General features: G+C 41.6%; 2 protein-coding genes across 5 annotated transcripts in view; one reads left to right on the top strand and one right to left on the bottom strand.

Annotated features, from left to right (window-relative positions):
- The window catches only part of GTF3C3 (general transcription factor IIIC subunit 3), a 29,206-nt gene extending 19,703 nt beyond the window's left edge, over positions 1-9,503 (top strand). Inside the window, exons 12-19 of one of the 2 annotated variants that reach the window (XR_014490856.1) lie at positions 932-1,134; positions 1,328-1,429; positions 3,701-3,827; positions 4,095-4,332; positions 5,565-5,755; positions 6,325-6,415; positions 7,310-7,462; positions 7,997-9,503. Coding sequence is in view for 1 of the 2 variants with exons in the window: in XM_083349720.1 (XP_083205846.1) it covers positions 932-1,134; positions 1,328-1,429; positions 3,701-3,827; positions 4,095-4,332; positions 5,565-5,755; positions 6,325-6,449; positions 7,310-7,462; positions 7,997-8,119 (1,262 nt within the window). In the remaining variant the exon portion in view is untranslated. Of the gene's footprint in view, positions 1-931; positions 1,135-1,327; positions 1,430-3,700; positions 3,828-4,094; positions 4,333-5,564; positions 5,756-6,324; positions 6,450-7,309; positions 7,463-7,996 lie in introns of both variants that reach the window. The other variant, XM_083349720.1, reaches the window with a different exon arrangement.
- Positions 9,504-9,748: 245 nt separating this feature from the next.
- Positions 9,749-17,809, bottom strand: part of CCDC150 (coiled-coil domain containing 150) — a 39,845-nt gene continuing 31,784 nt past the window's right edge. For 2 of the 3 annotated variants that reach the window (XM_083349719.1, XM_083349718.1), the window contains exons 18-25: positions 17,449-17,618; positions 16,824-16,914; positions 14,534-14,728; positions 12,748-12,816; positions 12,515-12,655; positions 12,254-12,340; positions 11,836-11,949; positions 9,749-10,321 (exon numbers count right to left, since the gene is read on the bottom strand). In XM_083349719.1, the coding sequence (XP_083205845.1) occupies positions 10,217-10,321; positions 11,836-11,949; positions 12,254-12,340; positions 12,515-12,655; positions 12,748-12,816; positions 14,534-14,728; positions 16,824-16,914; positions 17,449-17,618 (972 nt within the window). In that variant the 3' untranslated portion in view covers positions 9,749-10,216. Of the gene's footprint in view, positions 10,322-11,835; positions 11,950-12,253; positions 12,341-12,514; positions 12,817-14,533; positions 14,729-16,823; positions 16,915-17,448; positions 17,619-17,809 lie in introns of those variants that run through there. The other variant, XR_014490855.1, reaches the window with a different exon arrangement.

The following is a 17,809-nucleotide window of genomic DNA, read 5'->3' as shown; positions in this document are numbered from 1 at the left end:
TACTTACTGTACTTGGTTATTGAATTCAGTTCAAAGTTGTGTCTAAAAAAACAAGTTCCCCAGGTTCAGATTTTGTCAGGTTCATATATCTATCAGGTGACCTTAGTCACTCTTTCTATTTATTACTACATAATGATACTAACTTATTTTACGAAATAGTGGAAGACTGACTGAGGTACTGTAAAGTGCTAAGCACCTGCAAGGTTTTGATTGCTGCTATGTTATGTTAATGGACATTAGTTGTTCTCTTTAAGTAATGTGCATGAAGCTGTAATGATTAACTGCTGTTCCTTAATGATAATGTTTTGGAATCTCATCATTCTCCTATATGGTAATTTTTAACGAACAAGATTGATGGGCATAGCTTTTTTGCACGCTACTTACCTGTACTCACGTTTCTTAATTGTTGTAGTTCCTAACTCCCACTAACATCTTCCCTACGGTACACATGTTTTGTCTGGCTCCCTTCTTCTAAGATTAGAGATGGGAATTCAGTAGCAGTGTTCACGTTTAGAATCATAGGCGTTAATTATATTTGTGAGCACTTTCCCAGTGGGAACTCCATATCATTGACTGGATTTAAAGAAATTCTTGTCTAGCAAATAAAATTAAATTAAATTAACGATTCTGTGCTATCTCTTCAGAATGCAAACTATATAAAAAATGTCCTTTCCTTTCTAGAATGCTTGAAAGCACTGGGCTATATAGAGAGCTATGCCAGAGTGGTTGACTTTGCCCCCTTGCATCTGGATGCAAGGATCTCTCTCTTTCTACCCTTCAGCAGCAATTGGGCCGGCCCAAGAAAGCTCTAGAACTCAATATTATTGACTGGATTTAAAGAAATTCTTGTCTAGCAAATAAAATAAAATTAACGATTCTGTGCTACCTCTTCAGAATGCAAACTATATAAAAAATGTCCTTTCCTTTCTAGAATGCTTGAAAGCACTGGGCTATATAGATCGTGCCGCAGAGAGCTATGCCAGAGTGGTTGACCTTACCCCTTTGCATCTGGATGCAAGGATCTCTCTCTCTACCCTTCAGCAGCAATTGGGCCGGCCCGAGAAAGCTCTGGAAGCCCTTGAGCCCATGTATGATCCAGATACCCTGGCACAGGATGCCAACGCCGCTCAGCAAGTAAAAGCATTTCTCTTATGGCGTGAACCGTATTCTGAAACCTGAGATGGGAGGGCTAAATGGCTCCAAGAATGAACTGAGATGCTGGATGACAGAATGTTAGGGAGGGAACAGTTGCCCTTTTCCAAGATAGGGGATCCAGATAGAAAGCAGCTAAAGTTCTTGCTTTGCTAACTCAGTTTTATGTATTTAGGAATTAAAATTACTGCTTCATCGATCAACATTGCTGTACTCTCAGGGCAACATGTATGGTTATGTGGATTCTTTGCTCACCATGCTAGCCATGCTGTTAAAGGTAAGTTAGTTCTTCTATCGCTTCTGTCACACTGCTCGTGTGTAGTTTAATGAGGTTTACCCATTCTAATGCTCAACAGCTTCCCTGATTGTGTGGTCCCCCGTGTAGTGTTGCAGAATCCCTCTTAAGTGGTTACAGAGGAGGTCAGTATTCATGCTGAGGCTGTTCTATTAGAGAAGGTCTCTGATTTCATGTCGATCTATGATAGCTACAAACAGTTTCATACTGTCATCACACTAATTTATAAAGCAGGGCATGGAGGGAGCGACATAATATTAGTGGGAGTTATAGTTAACTTGCTTGATTTATTCGAGCTAGTCAAAAGGGCTATAATTGCTTGGGAGATGGAGTAATGCCATCTACTCTAGAGAAGATAGCGATCTATTTTCTTCTGAAGAAGCTATTGTAGATCTATAACATTATGCTAATAGATGACCAAGTACAAATACCCTGGGGGGTTTTTAGGCAAAGCTGCAGATTTCTTAGAGGATAGCTATTATCTCAGTTCTTTTCATTCTGGTTCAGTCCTGGTTTCAAGACAGAATCAGCTACTACCTTTCTGATATTTTGCTTTAAATTCTGGTTCAGTCCTGGTTTCAAGACAGAATCAGCTACTGCCTTTCTGATATTTTGCTTTAAAGAAAGGAACGCAACTTTGTTGATCCCTTAGCATCATTTGATATTACTGTCTGTAACATACAGAGTAGTAAGAGTTGGAAGGGATCTTGGAGGTCTTCTATCTAGTCCAACCCCCTGCTCAAGCAGGAGACCCTATACCATTTCAGACAAATGGTTGTCCAATTTCATAAAAACCTCCAGTGTTGGAGCCCCTACAGCTTCTGGAGGCAAGATGTTCCACTGATTAATTGTTCTGTCAGAAAATTTCTCATTAGTTATAGATTGGTTCTCTCCTTGATTAGTTTGCGTGCCAACTATGCCGTTTTCTGAAAGCAAACGTCTAATCATAGTTGTTCATACCTTGGTCATCATAGGTTTTAGATGATAGTAATGTATATTATACAAACTACCATTGCGCTTGGTCCAGAATTTAGAGTTAGGGTGTTCTGTACCAGCCTGCTACCGGCCCTGCAGAAAAGGCAGGGACAACCCCTTTTACAAGAAGGCAAGAGCCTGGAATTAAGCCTGCCAAATTTATTGATACAAAAACAAACAGAACAATACACGAACCAAGAAACAGGAGCTTTTCAAGCGGTTGCCTTCAGCAAACCAGCCCTCCCACGCATTCCCCTTTTATACAGTTCAGGGCGTGGCTTCTCTCTGCCTCCTTCTGAGGTGCCCCATTGCCTTCCTCTGTTTACTCCTGATCGACTGCCTCCTGCGTCGGGCGTCCTTGAACAGGGCCAGCTGTGGGTCATCTTCATCCACGCTGTCAGGCTCACACAGCTGGGTCTCCGTCGTGACCAGGTGGGAGGGGCCTGGCTGAGGGTTCTCATCAGCAAGCTCTTCAACACCCTCCTCCTCCTCTGAGTCGTCCGACCCAACTGCCGAACCCACAGGCTGACCCTGAATCACAACATAGGGAAGAATGTAGGAGTCAGGTTGCTGATTGGAACATGCATATGATATTGTTGCTGTTTAGTAGCTATTGTTTCAGGTTAAGGATTTAGTTTGGAATATAAGATTGCAAACAACTTGAGGCCAAGAATTCTTTCATCGCCGTAGACTTATTGAAAGGACTTTTCTGAGGGTGCCAGCAGGCACTCTGTCTAAAGTGTGTGAGGTCTCCATTTTCCCTTTTTAAGGTATCTGATGATGACTATGAATTCTGAAATAATATTTTCGTCTTTTTTTCCTCCCCTTTGCTTTAATATTGTTTTGTGTAATTGTAATTAATTATTTTAATAGCTTTTATGTAATTCTTCAATATGAGATTGTATAGGAAGTAGCATAGAAATATACATTAAATAAATGTGTGGTACTTAGTGCATGTGACAGAATAAGAGAAAAAGTTTTATACATTTAAAAGGTAACGTGTGCAGGTTCTTTTTTTTACACGTGAGTCTTTTTCTGTATTGAGCTGTGACTTCAGACAATAAAAAATTATGGTTTCTAGTCAGTTTTAATCTGCTTTGTGACTGGATCAAGCCAGCTATAGCATGGATAACCTTTGGCACTTTTTATTGTTCACTTTGTTAAGTCTGGGATGCAGTTACAAAGTGAAAAAAATCAATAAGCTACTTGAAAGCAAAGAATGGACTACTGTAGGGTATTTCTTTTTTTTCAGTTGTGTTTTAAACGTTCAACTTGCAGGTAGCCATGAACAGAGCTCAGGTATGCTTAATATCTAGCTCAAAATCCGGAGAAAGACATCTCTACCTTATAAAAGTTTCAAGAGATAAAATCTCTGATAATGATGACCAAGAAACAACAAAAAAAGGTAAAAAAAATTAAGTTGTTCAAATTGTGGAAACAGTTGTCTATTGCAGTCTATAAATTTTGATGCCCTGGCCTTTGTCAAGTAGGCTTTAAGCAATTTTTTCAGTGACAATAGGCTTTTTGATATTCTTTTGCTTTTATTGAATCCACGCAAGTTAACCTCTACTTCAGACTTTTATTGATGTTTTTAATTATGTTTTAGTTTTCTGTCTAAAAGGAGTTTTCGGTCTGTGTAAAAATTTAACAATGGTTTATGGTTGCACTCTAGCAATATTTTTGGTGCTTACAAGTGTTCTGACAAAAGAGGATTGGTGGAACCTTCTCCTTAAGGCGATCTATGCATTGTGTGACCTTTCACGATACAAAGAGGCAGAACTGCTAGTGGACTCCTCACTGGAATATTATTCCTTCTACGATGATCGGCAGAAGCGCAAAGAATTGGAATATTTTGGTCTCTCTGCAGCAGTTTTAGACAAGAATTTTAGAAAAGCTTATAACTACATCAGGTGGGTCATCCCAACAATCACATTGGGTTAAAGCAAATTCATTTCAAAAACTCTTTAAATTAAAACTGATTGTTACCAATATAGTATTTTGCTAGATAATTTAGATCATCTTTTGTTCCTACTGAGAACTCCCCTCAAGAAAACCTTCTGCCTGTATGCCACATCTTCAGAATGCCATATCTTCATCTTCTCCTCCCGCAGAGATAAATAAATTTAGCGCTGGTGAAATAATCATTTTAGTTGAAGGGTCTAGTGATGCATTTTGTCCGTTGAAAGAGAGTAGTTCTAGGTCAAGTAATGTAGTGGTGGGTGATCTGGGCTGCCTTATTTTGAGTGTAATTCTGCGAACTGAGCCTCTGTGTAGAACATGCTGATTAGAGGAGATATACAAAAGGGATGGAAGAGAGGCCGTCTTGTGACTAGATCACACCATTGTCCTCAGTGACTGTAGACCAGTGGTGGCGAACCTATGACATGGGTGCCAGAGGCGGCACTCAGAGCCCTCTCTGTGGGCACCCACGCTATGCCCAGAGGTATCAACTGTCCCTCTTCAACCAGCCGCCTGCTAATTTGCTGGGGTCCCACATGGCTGAATGCATCCCGGCACGGTTGGTTTCCCTTCCCCCCCATCCCATCCCTCCTGACCTCGCATGCTCTCCTTTTCCCAGGCACAACCCACTGCATCACCTCAGCTGTTGGCCGACCATCCATCTCAGAGGCGGCTACTTTGAACTGGTGGAGACGGGCTGCGGAGCCCCAGAGTGTGCCTGTCGAGGGGCCGGCAGGCTGTGGCTGCTGACAGACACCATTGGCCCCCATGCACTCGCTGGCCTCTGTGTGCGGGGGCTTATGGTGTCAGGGAGCAGCTGCCCCAGCCCTTGCCTTGCCCCATGGCAATGGCACCCTCACCCTGCCTCGCCTCACCCAACAGGATGAGTCTCCTGCCTACCACCCCACCTGCCAGAGACCTCCTGGAGCTTCCCCAACCCCTCTCCCCACAGGTGTCCCTCCCCACGAGCAACACCCAATCTTGGCCACACCCACCCAATCTTCCATGACCACCACAGCCACACCCACCCAGTGGGCCACACCCACCTGGCACCCAGTGATAAATAAGTGGGATTTGGGTTGCAGTTTGGGCACTCCGTCTCTAAAAGGTTCGCCACCACTGCTGTAGACTGATCTTTTCTGTCATTTGCAAGCAATCTGAAACGTACCTGTTTCTTCCGTAGGATAATGGTAATGGAACATGTCAGTAAGCCTCAGCTTTGGAATATCTTTAACCAAATCACCATGCATTCCCAAGATGTGCGGCACCATCGCTTCTGTCTGCGATTGCTCTTGAAGAACCCAGACAATCATGCACTGTGTGTTTTAAATGGCCACAATGCTTTGGTGTCCGGTTGTTTCAAGCATGCCCTTGGTATGATTTTGGCTGTTATTAATTGAAAATCGCAAGTGCAACGTGTGAAGATGTATGTAGAATTATGTCTTGTGTATTTGTAGATAGGTAATAATATGAAACTGGAATACTAGAAGCTGTGATTTTACCATTTTGCAAAAGCAGAAATGGAGGATAGCTGCAACCAGTGCTTTGGATTAAAACATGCCCATTTGACCTTGACCCGAGCGAAGGCCAAACTATGATGAAACAGTAGAGGCATCCTCGGGGATAAGTGATGGACAGCAACCTCATCAATACGCCTTGTGATAAATGGATGCTTTGTGATTCCTCTCTTGTGTCATTCCTATCTTGCCCATATGTAGTAGAGTTTGCCCACTCATTAAAGATAGGCAAAGTCCACTGCAACCATTCTATCGACATTTCAGACATGCCCAAAGGACCAAAATGGTTGTTTTTTAAAAAAAACTTCAAAAAATAAAATGGTCCATAGATGCTCTGCTGGTTTAAATTTGTTTGAAAGCTTTTTAAATAATATATACGCAGTAATAAATGACATTCCCAAATCTTCACTGCTTGTTTCATTTCAGGACAGTATGTACAAGCGTTCCGTACTAACTCAGATGAACCCCTGTATAGTCTTTGCATAGGCTTGATCTTCATCCACATGGCATCTCAGAAGTACGTGTTAAAAAGGCATGCCCTCGTAATACAGGTGCGTTGTCCGTCTTTCACAGCTTTCGCGTGCACAGCCTTATCTCAACGTTAAGTGGCATAAAATTCCTTTTCAATTTATTTAGGCAAGCCTTCAAGAATTGACCATCAAAGTAATCCTTACACTCTGTAAAAAAAGTTACGTTGCGTGAAAGATCTTTTATTGTGCTGCTTGGTTGTAATGTTACCAATGGTACTGGAATGTTTATTTTTCCTTTTTCAGTGTTTTAGAAGGAAGGATAAGTCAACAATATCTTTCCGCTAATCTCATTATTGATTTACTATCCATGTTTCCTAAGACTTGTAAACTAGTGCGGTTTAAGAATCTTATTGGGAGATTTACTACTGCAAAACATGTACATAATTGTGGGGATTGATTATATGCCATCAAGTTGGTGTCGACTCCTAGTGAGCACATAAATTGATTTTTCTCCAGGCTGCTGGTTGTGTTGTTCTCTTTCCCTCCATGTCTTCCCAGAGCTTATTCCAGAGAGCCAAGTCTTCACCTAATATGTTCAAAGCGAGGTAATTTCAGTCTGGTCATTTATACCTCGAATAAAACTTCTGGGATGATTGTTCAATAATTCATTCGTTTTCTTGGCTGTCTGTGGCATTCTCACAAGTCTCCTCGAACGCCAAATTTCCAAAGTGTCAATTCCCTTCCTATCCTGTTTCTTCAAAGTCCAGCTTTTGCTTCCACAGAAATATCATATGGAATAATATTAATGCAAGACATTTTACTGCATTTAATGATGGGCATATGCAAATGTAATTTTGACAATACTACTTTTGATGTCTCGATTGTTACTTGCCATTTTTATTTTTTGCATTAGTGGAGTTTTGCTTTTTTTTTTTATTTAGGGGTTTTCATTCCTGCAACGGTACCTGAGCCTTCGTGGTTCTTGCCAAGAATCTTATTACAACCTAGGACGCGCCCTTCATCAACTGGGATTGGTACATCTTGCTATTCACTATTACAAAAAGGCACTGGAATTACCTCCATTGGTCCTAGAGGTATTGTATGAAATGGCATTTCATAAGTATTTGAACATTAAGAAACATGAACTTTATCACAAAGTGCCACCCTCTATGGCTGTGTTCCAAAATTAAACTATTGTAAAGATTTGGATTCAATGAAAGACAGTATCTATGTTTATTGCTGACAGGAAAGCGCTTATGTACTTTTTTCCACGATTAGAAAAAAATCAACATAATTTATGGTTTTGATGATTAGACAGGATAGATTATATAAAGAAGGGAATCACGTTGTAACCCTAGAGTAACAGATAGAGCTATAATTGTATTTATAACTGCTATAAAGTTTGGTAGCCTGTTATTTGTATCTTTTTGTTTTATATTTGTCTTTTACTGTTTCCTTGTACTTTTAACCTCTTTATTTCTTTACTTTTTCGTAGTTTGTATTACTTTTTAATCTTCCTTTTAAATGTTTTAAATAAATTATAAATGCACGTATAATTTATGTATATAAATTTTGAGGGGAAAGGTATTTTGTGACTTGTTAAAATAGATTTTTCTCCTTTAAACTAGGGAATAGAAGCTGACCAGACCGACTTGCGAAAAGATATTGCTTTCAATTTGTCACTCATCTATCAGAGCAGTGGAAATATTCGAATGGCTCGCACACTGTTGTATACATATGGAACTGTATGAGGACAAAGTTACACGCTTGGTCAGGGAAATGAATTCCTTTCCTTGATTCTAAAGGACAAGCAGCTCTATAAACAACTTCTGTTTTTATGGTCAAGAATGGTCAAAACAGGCATCATGAACTGACCCCAGCCTTTGAATTCAACACTCTTGATTCTCCTTAAAACAATGAGAAAGACAAGAAGACTTAGAACTTCCTTGACAGAAGACAGCTAAGACCTTTCTTGATAGAGTTGAAGGTTATGCTGTTTTCCTGTGAAACTTAATCCTAACCCTATATAACCAACACCCATTTTGAGTCTGTACAGAATCAAGAACATTCAGAGCTTTTTGATATACAAAACCTATGCCAGAAAAACACTTGACAGTTACTTACCTTTACAAAACCCAGTGTTTAGGCCAAGGTTGGGATTGTCATGCCTCTTGTTCTATTAAGAGTACATGATTGTTTACATGAATAGCGTATGCTTAGCAACATCTGGTTCTTCATTTGGAAGAAATGCACACTCAAATGGTTATGCGTGGTGGTCTTATTTTAAAAGAATACAGAAGAGAAACTGTTTTACTGTTTGTTAATTTCAGGGTATGATACTAATAAAACAAAGGCCAAAATCAGCTTCTTTAGACCAAGTTCTGTTTCTTTACTTTTAACAACTTATTGAAAATGGATTTATTATAAAGACGTGGCAGTCTAAAATAACTATTCTCTATGTCATAATATTTCCTAAACTATATTGACTTGAAGTACATCTTATAGCTTAAGAAGAGAACTCTGCTCTTTTTAGAAGAACAAAATACAAACTGCAACTGTTACAAAATGTAAATGTTTTATTCTTAAAAACAAACCCCACACCCCTACAAGATATATAGCAGGCTTGTATACTGTACAGTAGTTATCTAGAACAGAAAAAGTTGAGAAATATATAATTGTTATCCATGATTTATGGTAATGTTCCTCGATCTGGGTGCCCATTTCTATTTCCGAATCCCAATTACCAGGATCATTGCTGAAAATTCTGGGAATTGGAAGTCTGGAGGACACTGAAGTAAAGAAAGATAGATTTAGGGTGAAAATATTTGGAAAGGCCAGTTGTTTTGATATTTGTTAACCAATTCCTTGTAAGACTTTCATTTGTAGGCCTGAGCAAATATTTTATAGTTCAATGAATTGTCAAATGACAAACTTGTTTAAAGTTTAATGAAATGCTGATTTTGTACTTCATGCACATAAATATGAAAATCACCAATGTTATAAAGGACTAACTTTCTGGCTTTTATATTGTTTTCTCATCTCATACTGAACAGTTCAATTCCCAAATAATAATGGGTGAGAATTAGGACAAGCAGATAAGAGCAGTTAATAAAACATAGTTGACTGAATTATGAATTTTGTTACTATAATTTTAGTAGTTGTGAAAATATTTCTGTCATACATCTTTCCTCTCCTGGCAGTTTATCTTGGGAGGTGATGTATTTGTTCAAACTATGCCTTGTGTTGAGAGGACTCATGAAGACCACCCTTTGTGAAAAATGTATTTGGATGCCAGCCTTATTCTCTATAAAATTAGCCCGATCAAGGCTTCAGACCTGCCACTTAAAAAGAAAGAAATCCAAATGGTTTTCCTTTCTTGAATTGCAAATGAAGCACAACTGTCAATATACAAGACATACAAATCGTTATCTTGGTGTATTGTGTCTACACAATATAACAAGGTTGATTCTGTACGCTTAGCTCCTGTGTAGATTTGAATCCTACGTGTAACTTTTAAAAATGGAAGGTATTCGCTCAGGAAGTTTCAGATGGAGGCACATAATTTATTTTTAATAAAACTTTCCGGTCTGAAAAGTTCCACCGAGGCATTTTTGTTGAAGCCTAGTGCCTAAAGTTTAGAGGACCATTCTTCATTAGCGTAGAGCATTCCTAGTTCATACAAGATCTCCTCTGTTAGCATCAGTATGTGAAGGATCACACTGAAATGATCTACCCTTTGGCTCCTTCCAGGTACGATCACCATTACTGGGGCCCTAGATCCGAGACATGATGTTCATAGGTGCAGGGTCATCTTTTACATCCTGGAACCTCCTATGTTAGCAGGTCAATCAGTTATTTTGTTCTGATAAATATTTCCTGGAGATGAACTTCAAGTGGTTTTTGGTCTCCCACCGCTTCAGGCAAGCCTGGCTAGGGATCTTCACTGGCTTATTCTGTCAAAAGAACATTTTGTCAAAGCTGAGAATTATCAGAAAAGGTCAAATCTAACTGAGACTTTTTATAATCACTTTTGATTCTAATCTGACCAAAATGAAATACGTATCTGCTAAAACTAACATTTACAAGCATTTAAAAATCCAAAAATCTGGTTAGCAGATTTCTGCAGTGAACATTCTTGGGAGAAACCATGAAAGAATTATCACTCTTAATTTTCAGAATATTTTTCCCCCTTTAAAACAGCTGCAGATGAAATTCAAATTATACCTTAAGTCAGATATTTTTTGAAGAAGCTGGGAAAGCAATTGGTTAGAACTAACCATGGCTGACATAAATGCACAATTTTCAAATTTTACCAACTTTTTCCTCTAGTCCAGTTAAGTCATGTCTCATTTTCTTCAAGCCTTAAAAAATTGAGCCTAACCTCAATGCTAGGTTTTTGAAGTAGCCTCAAGATAAGGGGAGAGGGTGGTCTAAGAAATGAACTTCAAATGTGTGTTAAATGCAACTGATAGGTACTCAGTTTTGTTTTCTTGTTTCATTTATGAATGATGATACAATACGGTAAATGTTCCAAATCAGAGATATGTTTTTCCCCTGCATAAAACATCTAGCTTTTGAAGAGACTTGAGAAGTCCAATGTCAACAGTATGCAGTTCCACTCTCAGGTTATGAAATCTGCGTTTGTTGAATTTCTTCGCTCAGGCAGCTCTTATGATCAGCTGGGAATGTAAAGAAGGCCTATCTTTGATGAATCCTTCAATGTTTCCTATTCTTTCTTTTAGACAAACTTTGCGTATCTCTTTAGTAGAAGAAGGTTTTCCACATTCTTCTTTGCAATAATCAGCGCTGAATTTTAACAGCTACTGATACTGGTGCCTCCTAGACTGGGGTTGCACACTGTGCCAATGTTTGTTCCCTCTTGGTTGACTGAATAAGTAAAGGTAAAGGTTCCCCCGCACATGCGTGCTAGTCGTTTCCGACTCTAGGGGCCGGTGCTCATCTCCGTTTCAAAGCCGAAGAGCCAGCGCTTGTCCGAGGACGTCTCCGTGGTCATGTGGCCGGCATGACTAGACGCCAAAGGCGCACGGAACGCTGTTACCTTCCCACTGTAGTGTTCCCTATTTTTCTACTTGCATTTTTACGTGCTTTCGAACTGCTAGGTTGGCAGAAGCTGGGACAAATAACAGGTGCTCACTCTGCTACGCAGCACTCGGGATCCAACCCGCCAAACTGCCGACCTTCTGATCGACAAGCTCAGCGTCCTAACCCACTGAGCCACCGCGTCCCGGTTGACTGAATATATGGCAGCTAATGAATTCCCACAATACACTAATACTTGAATCGGTTTCACATTAAAATGGCTGAGTTCACAGAAGATGAAGTTGAGACCAACACATACTATGGCTTAGCTTGATGCGCGAAGCCAGCTGCTCTCAAATGGCCTGGTGTACTATGACATAAGATCAACAGCAAGTATTTCATTTGGGGACATTGTTCCAATACTCACCTCCTCTTCACTTTCTTCACCCAGCTTTGGCTTTCGGTTTTTGTGTAGTTCCTGCTGCAGACTACCAAACTTGGACTTGAACCAGTGATGAGCTTCTTCTAGGTTAGCTGATATCTAGGGCAGGGAAACGATATCAGAAATGAAGTACTGCTTATCGATTATAAAAAAAGTGGCATTTTCCTAGGCTTTCACATCAGTAATTGATAATGTACGATGATAAGTGTTAGAATACTGATAACGTTCTGAAACTTTAAATCAAATCCTAAAATTAGCTCTTACTTCAGTAATGAGAAGTTCGGGAATGCCAAGCCAGTTTTAATCTGATCTGTAAAACTTAATTCCTTACCAAACATGGTTAATGGCAAGCAAAATGGCAACCCTGCCCCAGGTTTTTTCCCCTCTTCATCTCTGCATCTACCTGTTGAGACTCAATGCTGGCTTCTTTTAATTTCTCTTCAGTAGACTCCTTGCATTTCTTGAGCTCCTTAATGGTGTTTTCCAAAGTCTAAAGGAGGAGGGGGGGAAAAATACAAACCAGTCTACAATGATTTATTCTTCTACAGTAATTTCAATATGATCTTTCTATTAAACAAAAGAGGAACTTCAGACTAGCTGCCGCTGTAGGCAAAATATGAAGATGCTCAGTTGAAATAAACTATGAACTCAAAAGGGGGATTACCTGGCACTCTTCCTCAACCTTCTTCCGCTGTTTCCTTTCTTCTTCCAGCTGATTTTCCATCACTTGCTGATTTTTGGCTAGTTGCTGCATCTCGCTTTGGAGGCTTGTTAATTCGGTGGCAAATTGTTTGATACTAAGGGACTAGAAAAAAAGAAAAGAAAATCAGAGTCCATGATCAAATCAAGCATTTTAGTTCGGTCAATACCCAGCTTGCTATAAAAAATTGACGCTACCTGCTCGTAGTTTTTCTTCTGGTATAGGTCCTTCAGGTCTTCCATCTGTCTCAAATCCAACTCAATCTCCTGAAAGTATTTCACAACAATGAGAGGAAACCATCCAGACATCTACTGTGTCAGAGTACACCTACACTGAATGACAGGGACTGCTCTCTGCTGCCAGACACCAAAAACTCCGAAGTACCCATTCTGTTTTCAGGCTGCCACGTAAAGCGAGCAGGCAGGCATTTCAATTTTACAATGACTGCTCCAGGGTGAAGAGGTAAAAGGTAAAGGTTCCCCCGCACATGCGTGCTAATCGTTTCCGACTCTAGGGGCTGGTGCTCATCTTCGTTTCAAAGCCGAAGAGCCAGCGCTTGTCCGAGGACGTCTCCGTGGTCATGTGGCCGGCATGACTAGACGCCAAAGGCGCACGGAACACTGTTACCTTCCCACCATAGTGGTCCCTATTTTTCTACTTGCATTTTGACGTGCTTTCGAACTGCTAGGTTGGCAGAAGCTGGGATGAGTAACAGGCGCTCACTCTGCTACGCGGCACTCGGGATTCGACCCGCCAAACTGCCAACCTTCTGATTGACAAGCTCAGCATCCTAACACACTGAGCCACCGTGTCCCTTTCTGCAACTTTAAACCAGTTCATAAACTAGGCTCCGACTATTGGGAAGGCTCCTCCGTTCAGGGATGGTGAGGAAATGAGAGAGGGGCTGCAAATGTGACTGTGATCCTGACCAGGCTTGGCCAGAGAAAGCAGGAACGTCAAATCCAGGCTTTGCTCTCCACATTCCCTGCATCAGCTGGCAGCAATCAGTTGCAGAACAGCAACAATGGAAAAACCGCAATTAAAATTTAGTTATTTTAATTTAGCTAACTAGTGTAGGTATTTCCTTGCCTTGTCCCACCCTAACTCTAATGCAATCTCTAGTTTTGCTCGTGATGAGCAAGCCACACTTATTCATTTCAGCCTTTCTGGCTGTTTCAGTGCTGCCAGGTTTCCCAAGCTCTGCAGGAAACTATGATTGGCTTTATTAATCTAAATCAAGACATGTCAAACTTGTGACATCACGTGACATCACGCAACGTAATCGGGACAGTTTTGCCATTGCTGGCAATGGGGTGGGCGCGGCTTCTGCGTGACGCGTCCAGCCCGCAGGCGGGGCAGTTTTGACACCCCTGATCTAAATCCTCTATGGCAGACATGTCAGACACAAGGCCCGGGGGCCAGATCCGGCCCGCGAAGTGGTTTCATGCGGCCCATAAAGCCATCCTGGAAACAGTGAGGGAACGGCCCCCACTGCCTTGGCCCTGGCCCAGAGACCCTCCTTCTGCCAGAGACCCTCAGATCTGTCCCACTCCTGCCCAGGCCCCCATAGGCACCCTTGATGCGAACGATGTAGAGCTGGCCACGCCCACCCAGTAGGCCATACACACTCTAGCCATGCCCACCCAGTAGGCCACGCCCACCCTGGCCATACCCACCCAGCCCCCTGAGGGCAACCGCAATGCTGATGTGGCCCTCAATGAAATTGAGTTTGACGCCCCTGCTCTATGGAGAGAAAATGTACACTTTTTGCCTTCAAAAAACGTAGTATTGTCTCAGCACTACTAAAGAGCCAGCCATTTCACAGAGAGATTTTGCATTCAGATCACATTCTATTGTTTCCTCCAAAACTTCCCTTCTAACTTTACCTATGTCCCGCCAGTAACAGTTGCAGCACAGACAGGTGCAGGCCATACAAAAACCTATTTGCAAAGAAGGCAAAGGCAACCTACGCCATCGACTCACCTTGATTTTCTCTGCATTGTGTGTATTGTTGGTCTTGGAGTTGAAGTACTGGGTGATTAGTATTTTCTGCTTTTTTACCTTCTCCTTCTCCTTTGTCAACGCGGCTTCCAGGTCTATCACTTTTGCCCGCAGCTCTTTGTTGCGGCGTACTATTTCGGTTGATTTAGAGCAGGCCTCTTCAAGAGCTTTTTTAACCTATCGGGTTAAGAGACAGAGGCAATGCATATTCAGAGCCTTGGTGGAGCAGTGGGCTAATGCCTCCTTAAGTAACACCAGCTGCCTGCAATTAGTGCAGGTTCACATCCCACCAGGCTCAAGGTTGACTCAGCCTTTCATCCTTCCGAGGTAGGTAAAATGAGGACCCAGATTGTTGGGGGCAATTAAGCTGACTTTGTAATAATGCCGCTTGTGTGTGTGTGTGAAAGCCCTAATAAGCAGGCATATACATAGAATGAAGGCTACTGCTAAGCTTGTAAGCCGCCCTGAGTCTTCGGAGAAGGGCGGGATATAAATGGAATTAAAATAAAATAAATAAAATATTCATCTGAAAAAATGCAGAAAGTGAAGGCCGTGTCTGAAGTCTTACTTTGTCTCATCACTCGGAAAGCTCATAGATTTTGGCTTCCTGCTTGGAGAATAATTTTTGTCTGGCTTCTGTTTAGGGATATAAGGCTTTTTTTTAAGAGTATTAGGAATCTCTGCTCAAATTTTAGATACTTTCTGTTAGAGGTATTGGATCCACCACTCATAATCGGCATGCAGAAGATTCTGAAGTAGTCTATGGCCTCTCCTTACTAAGGAATGGATGAACATAAGCCAGGCTTAACTACATCTTCTTAGGTTCTTTAATACCATTGATATGAATTCCAAAGGAAGCATGTTATACAGGTAGTGCTTGAGTCAAAACCATTTGTTCAGCAACCGTTCAAAATTACAACATCCCTTGAATGTAGGGACTTAATGACCATTCCCAAAGTTCTGGTGGCCAAGTTCAGAACTCAGGTTGCCAAGCACCTGACAATCACGTGATTGCAATTTACAACCTTCCCTACTGGCTTCTCCAGAGAGTCACTGGGGAAGCTGGCAGGGAAGGTCATGAGTCACTAAGGTAAATCTACACACACACACACACACACACACACACACAAACACACACCCCACTGGCATTTCTTCACTTGCATTGCACTGCATTCTCCTTAACTCCTGCAATTGCACCTACCCTGTGCCAGCCTTCTACGACTTCCTTGTGATTGCACATACATATTCCATGCTCTCCATCCATTAACACCACATCCAGTGCACTCTTTTCATGGCCACCTTTTGATTACACACGTGCACACACTCCCTTTCAATGGTGTCCCTGCGATTGTACATATGCATGTACCCTGCTTCTATGGTCTGCATGTGACTGCACACGTGCACTTTCAAGTCCCTTTTCCATGGCCTCCCTACAATCGGATGTATCCCACGTCCTCATTCTCCAGCCTTTCTAGCTCATGCCACACCAAGCATCCTCCGGCTCGCCCGTAGCCTGGGCCCAGCCTCCCTATTCCCGTGGCACACACACACACCCCGTGCTCCCTACCTCTGCTTTCCGCTTAATGACCTGTCCAACGCTAACTGATGAGGTCATATGATATTTGTACTTTATGACTGTTATCACACAGTGATGGTAATTTTGGTCTCAAGTATTGCTGTAACTCAAGGACTATCTATTGCAACTAGCGTGCAGTGGAGACATAAAAAGGCTTCATGTTGCCATGCTGCATCTGCTGGGGCAACCATTTTGTGAACAGGAATGGCCACTCAACAGTCATTTTGCAAAATGCCAGGCTAGAAAGTGGGAGACTGTGAGCTGAAGTCCCACCTTAGCCATGAAAGCCAGCTGAGTGAGTTTGGCCCCTTGCTCTCAGCCCAACTCATCTCACAGGGTTGTTGTTGTGGGGGAAATAGGAGGAAGGTGGTGTGTTGGATATGTTTGCTGCCTTATTTGTAAAAATAATAAAGGGGTGTGTGTTTATGTGTGTGTGTGTGTGTAATGCCTACAATCCACCCCCTGCGCCCCTAAAAATAAAAGAGGGCCTGAGAACAGTGTCAGTGTCAACCACTTATCCTGCTATCAACCTCACATTGTAAATGGCAACACAAAAAGTAAGCACAGCTAAAAGAGCCTTCCATTTCAACCAAATTATATCAACACTTCATCAGCACAGAATGTCATTCCTGACAATGTCCACAATCCCAGACTGAACAGACTATTTTAATCACTGGAAGTTGCTTCCCTTTTTACCTTCGCATTGCGCTGAGAGTCCAAAGCTAGCTTGTCATGGCATTCTTCCAGCTCTTCTTCCAGCGTCTGAATTCTTTGCTCATTCTGGGTCCTGCATGAAAAGAGAAATAGCCCAAAGAATAGATGTACTCAGAGAATGTGCTTGGTTCCCCCCCCCAAATCTCAAGGGTTTTTTTGTTTTTTTTTATTACATTTATATCCCGCCCTTCTCCGAAGACTCAGGGCGGCTTACAAGCTTAGCAGTAGCCTTCATTCTATGTATATGCTTGCTTGTTAGGGCTTTCACCACCCCCCAAGCGGCATTATTACAAAGTCAGCTTAATTGCCCCCAACAATCTGGGTCCTCATTTTACCTACCTCGGAAGGATGGAAGGCTGAGTCAACCTTGAGCCTGGTGGGATGCGAACCTGCACTAATTGCAGGCAGCTGGTGTTACTTAAGGAGGCATTAGCCCACTGCTCCACCAAGGCTTGCCTAGTATTTTAGAATATTTTTTTAACAAATCCTGATATTTTACATTTGACTTTTTTCAAGGTAGATACTAATGTCTACCACACCAATAAAAAACATTCAGTTGGCCATACTGAGCAATGTACAAAGTGGAAGGATGGGCAAGTTCATTTACCTATCTTTCTTTAAGCCAGCAATCTCAGAATCTTTGTGCTCCAATTCAATCTGCACCTTTCCCAAAGCTATCTGCATCTTGTTATGAGAAGTCAACACATTTTCTAGAATTGTGGTCATTTTGATGTTGTCTTCCTTTGCTTCTTCCAGCTTGCGTTGTAGATTTGCTACCTGTAGGACAACAACATGACAGGCAATGAGCAGTTGGCCCAATAATGATTTTGCATGTCTCAGGCATAGCTCAGGAGCAGAGGACCCAGATTTTTTTTACAAGCAAATGGTCCTAGTTGAAGAGTATCAGACAATGCGCTCTGTAAACACCTCTTCCTTTGACAGCCTGGAAAACTGTAGCTGCCGCACAG

This window comes from Vipera ursinii, assembly GCF_947247035.1.
Source record: "Vipera ursinii genome assembly, chromosome: 1".
Taxonomy (NCBI): Eukaryota; Metazoa; Chordata; class Lepidosauria; order Squamata; family Viperidae; genus Vipera; species Vipera ursinii.
Note: the sequence above shows the minus strand (reverse complement) of the source record. Positions and strands in the feature narration are given on the sequence as shown.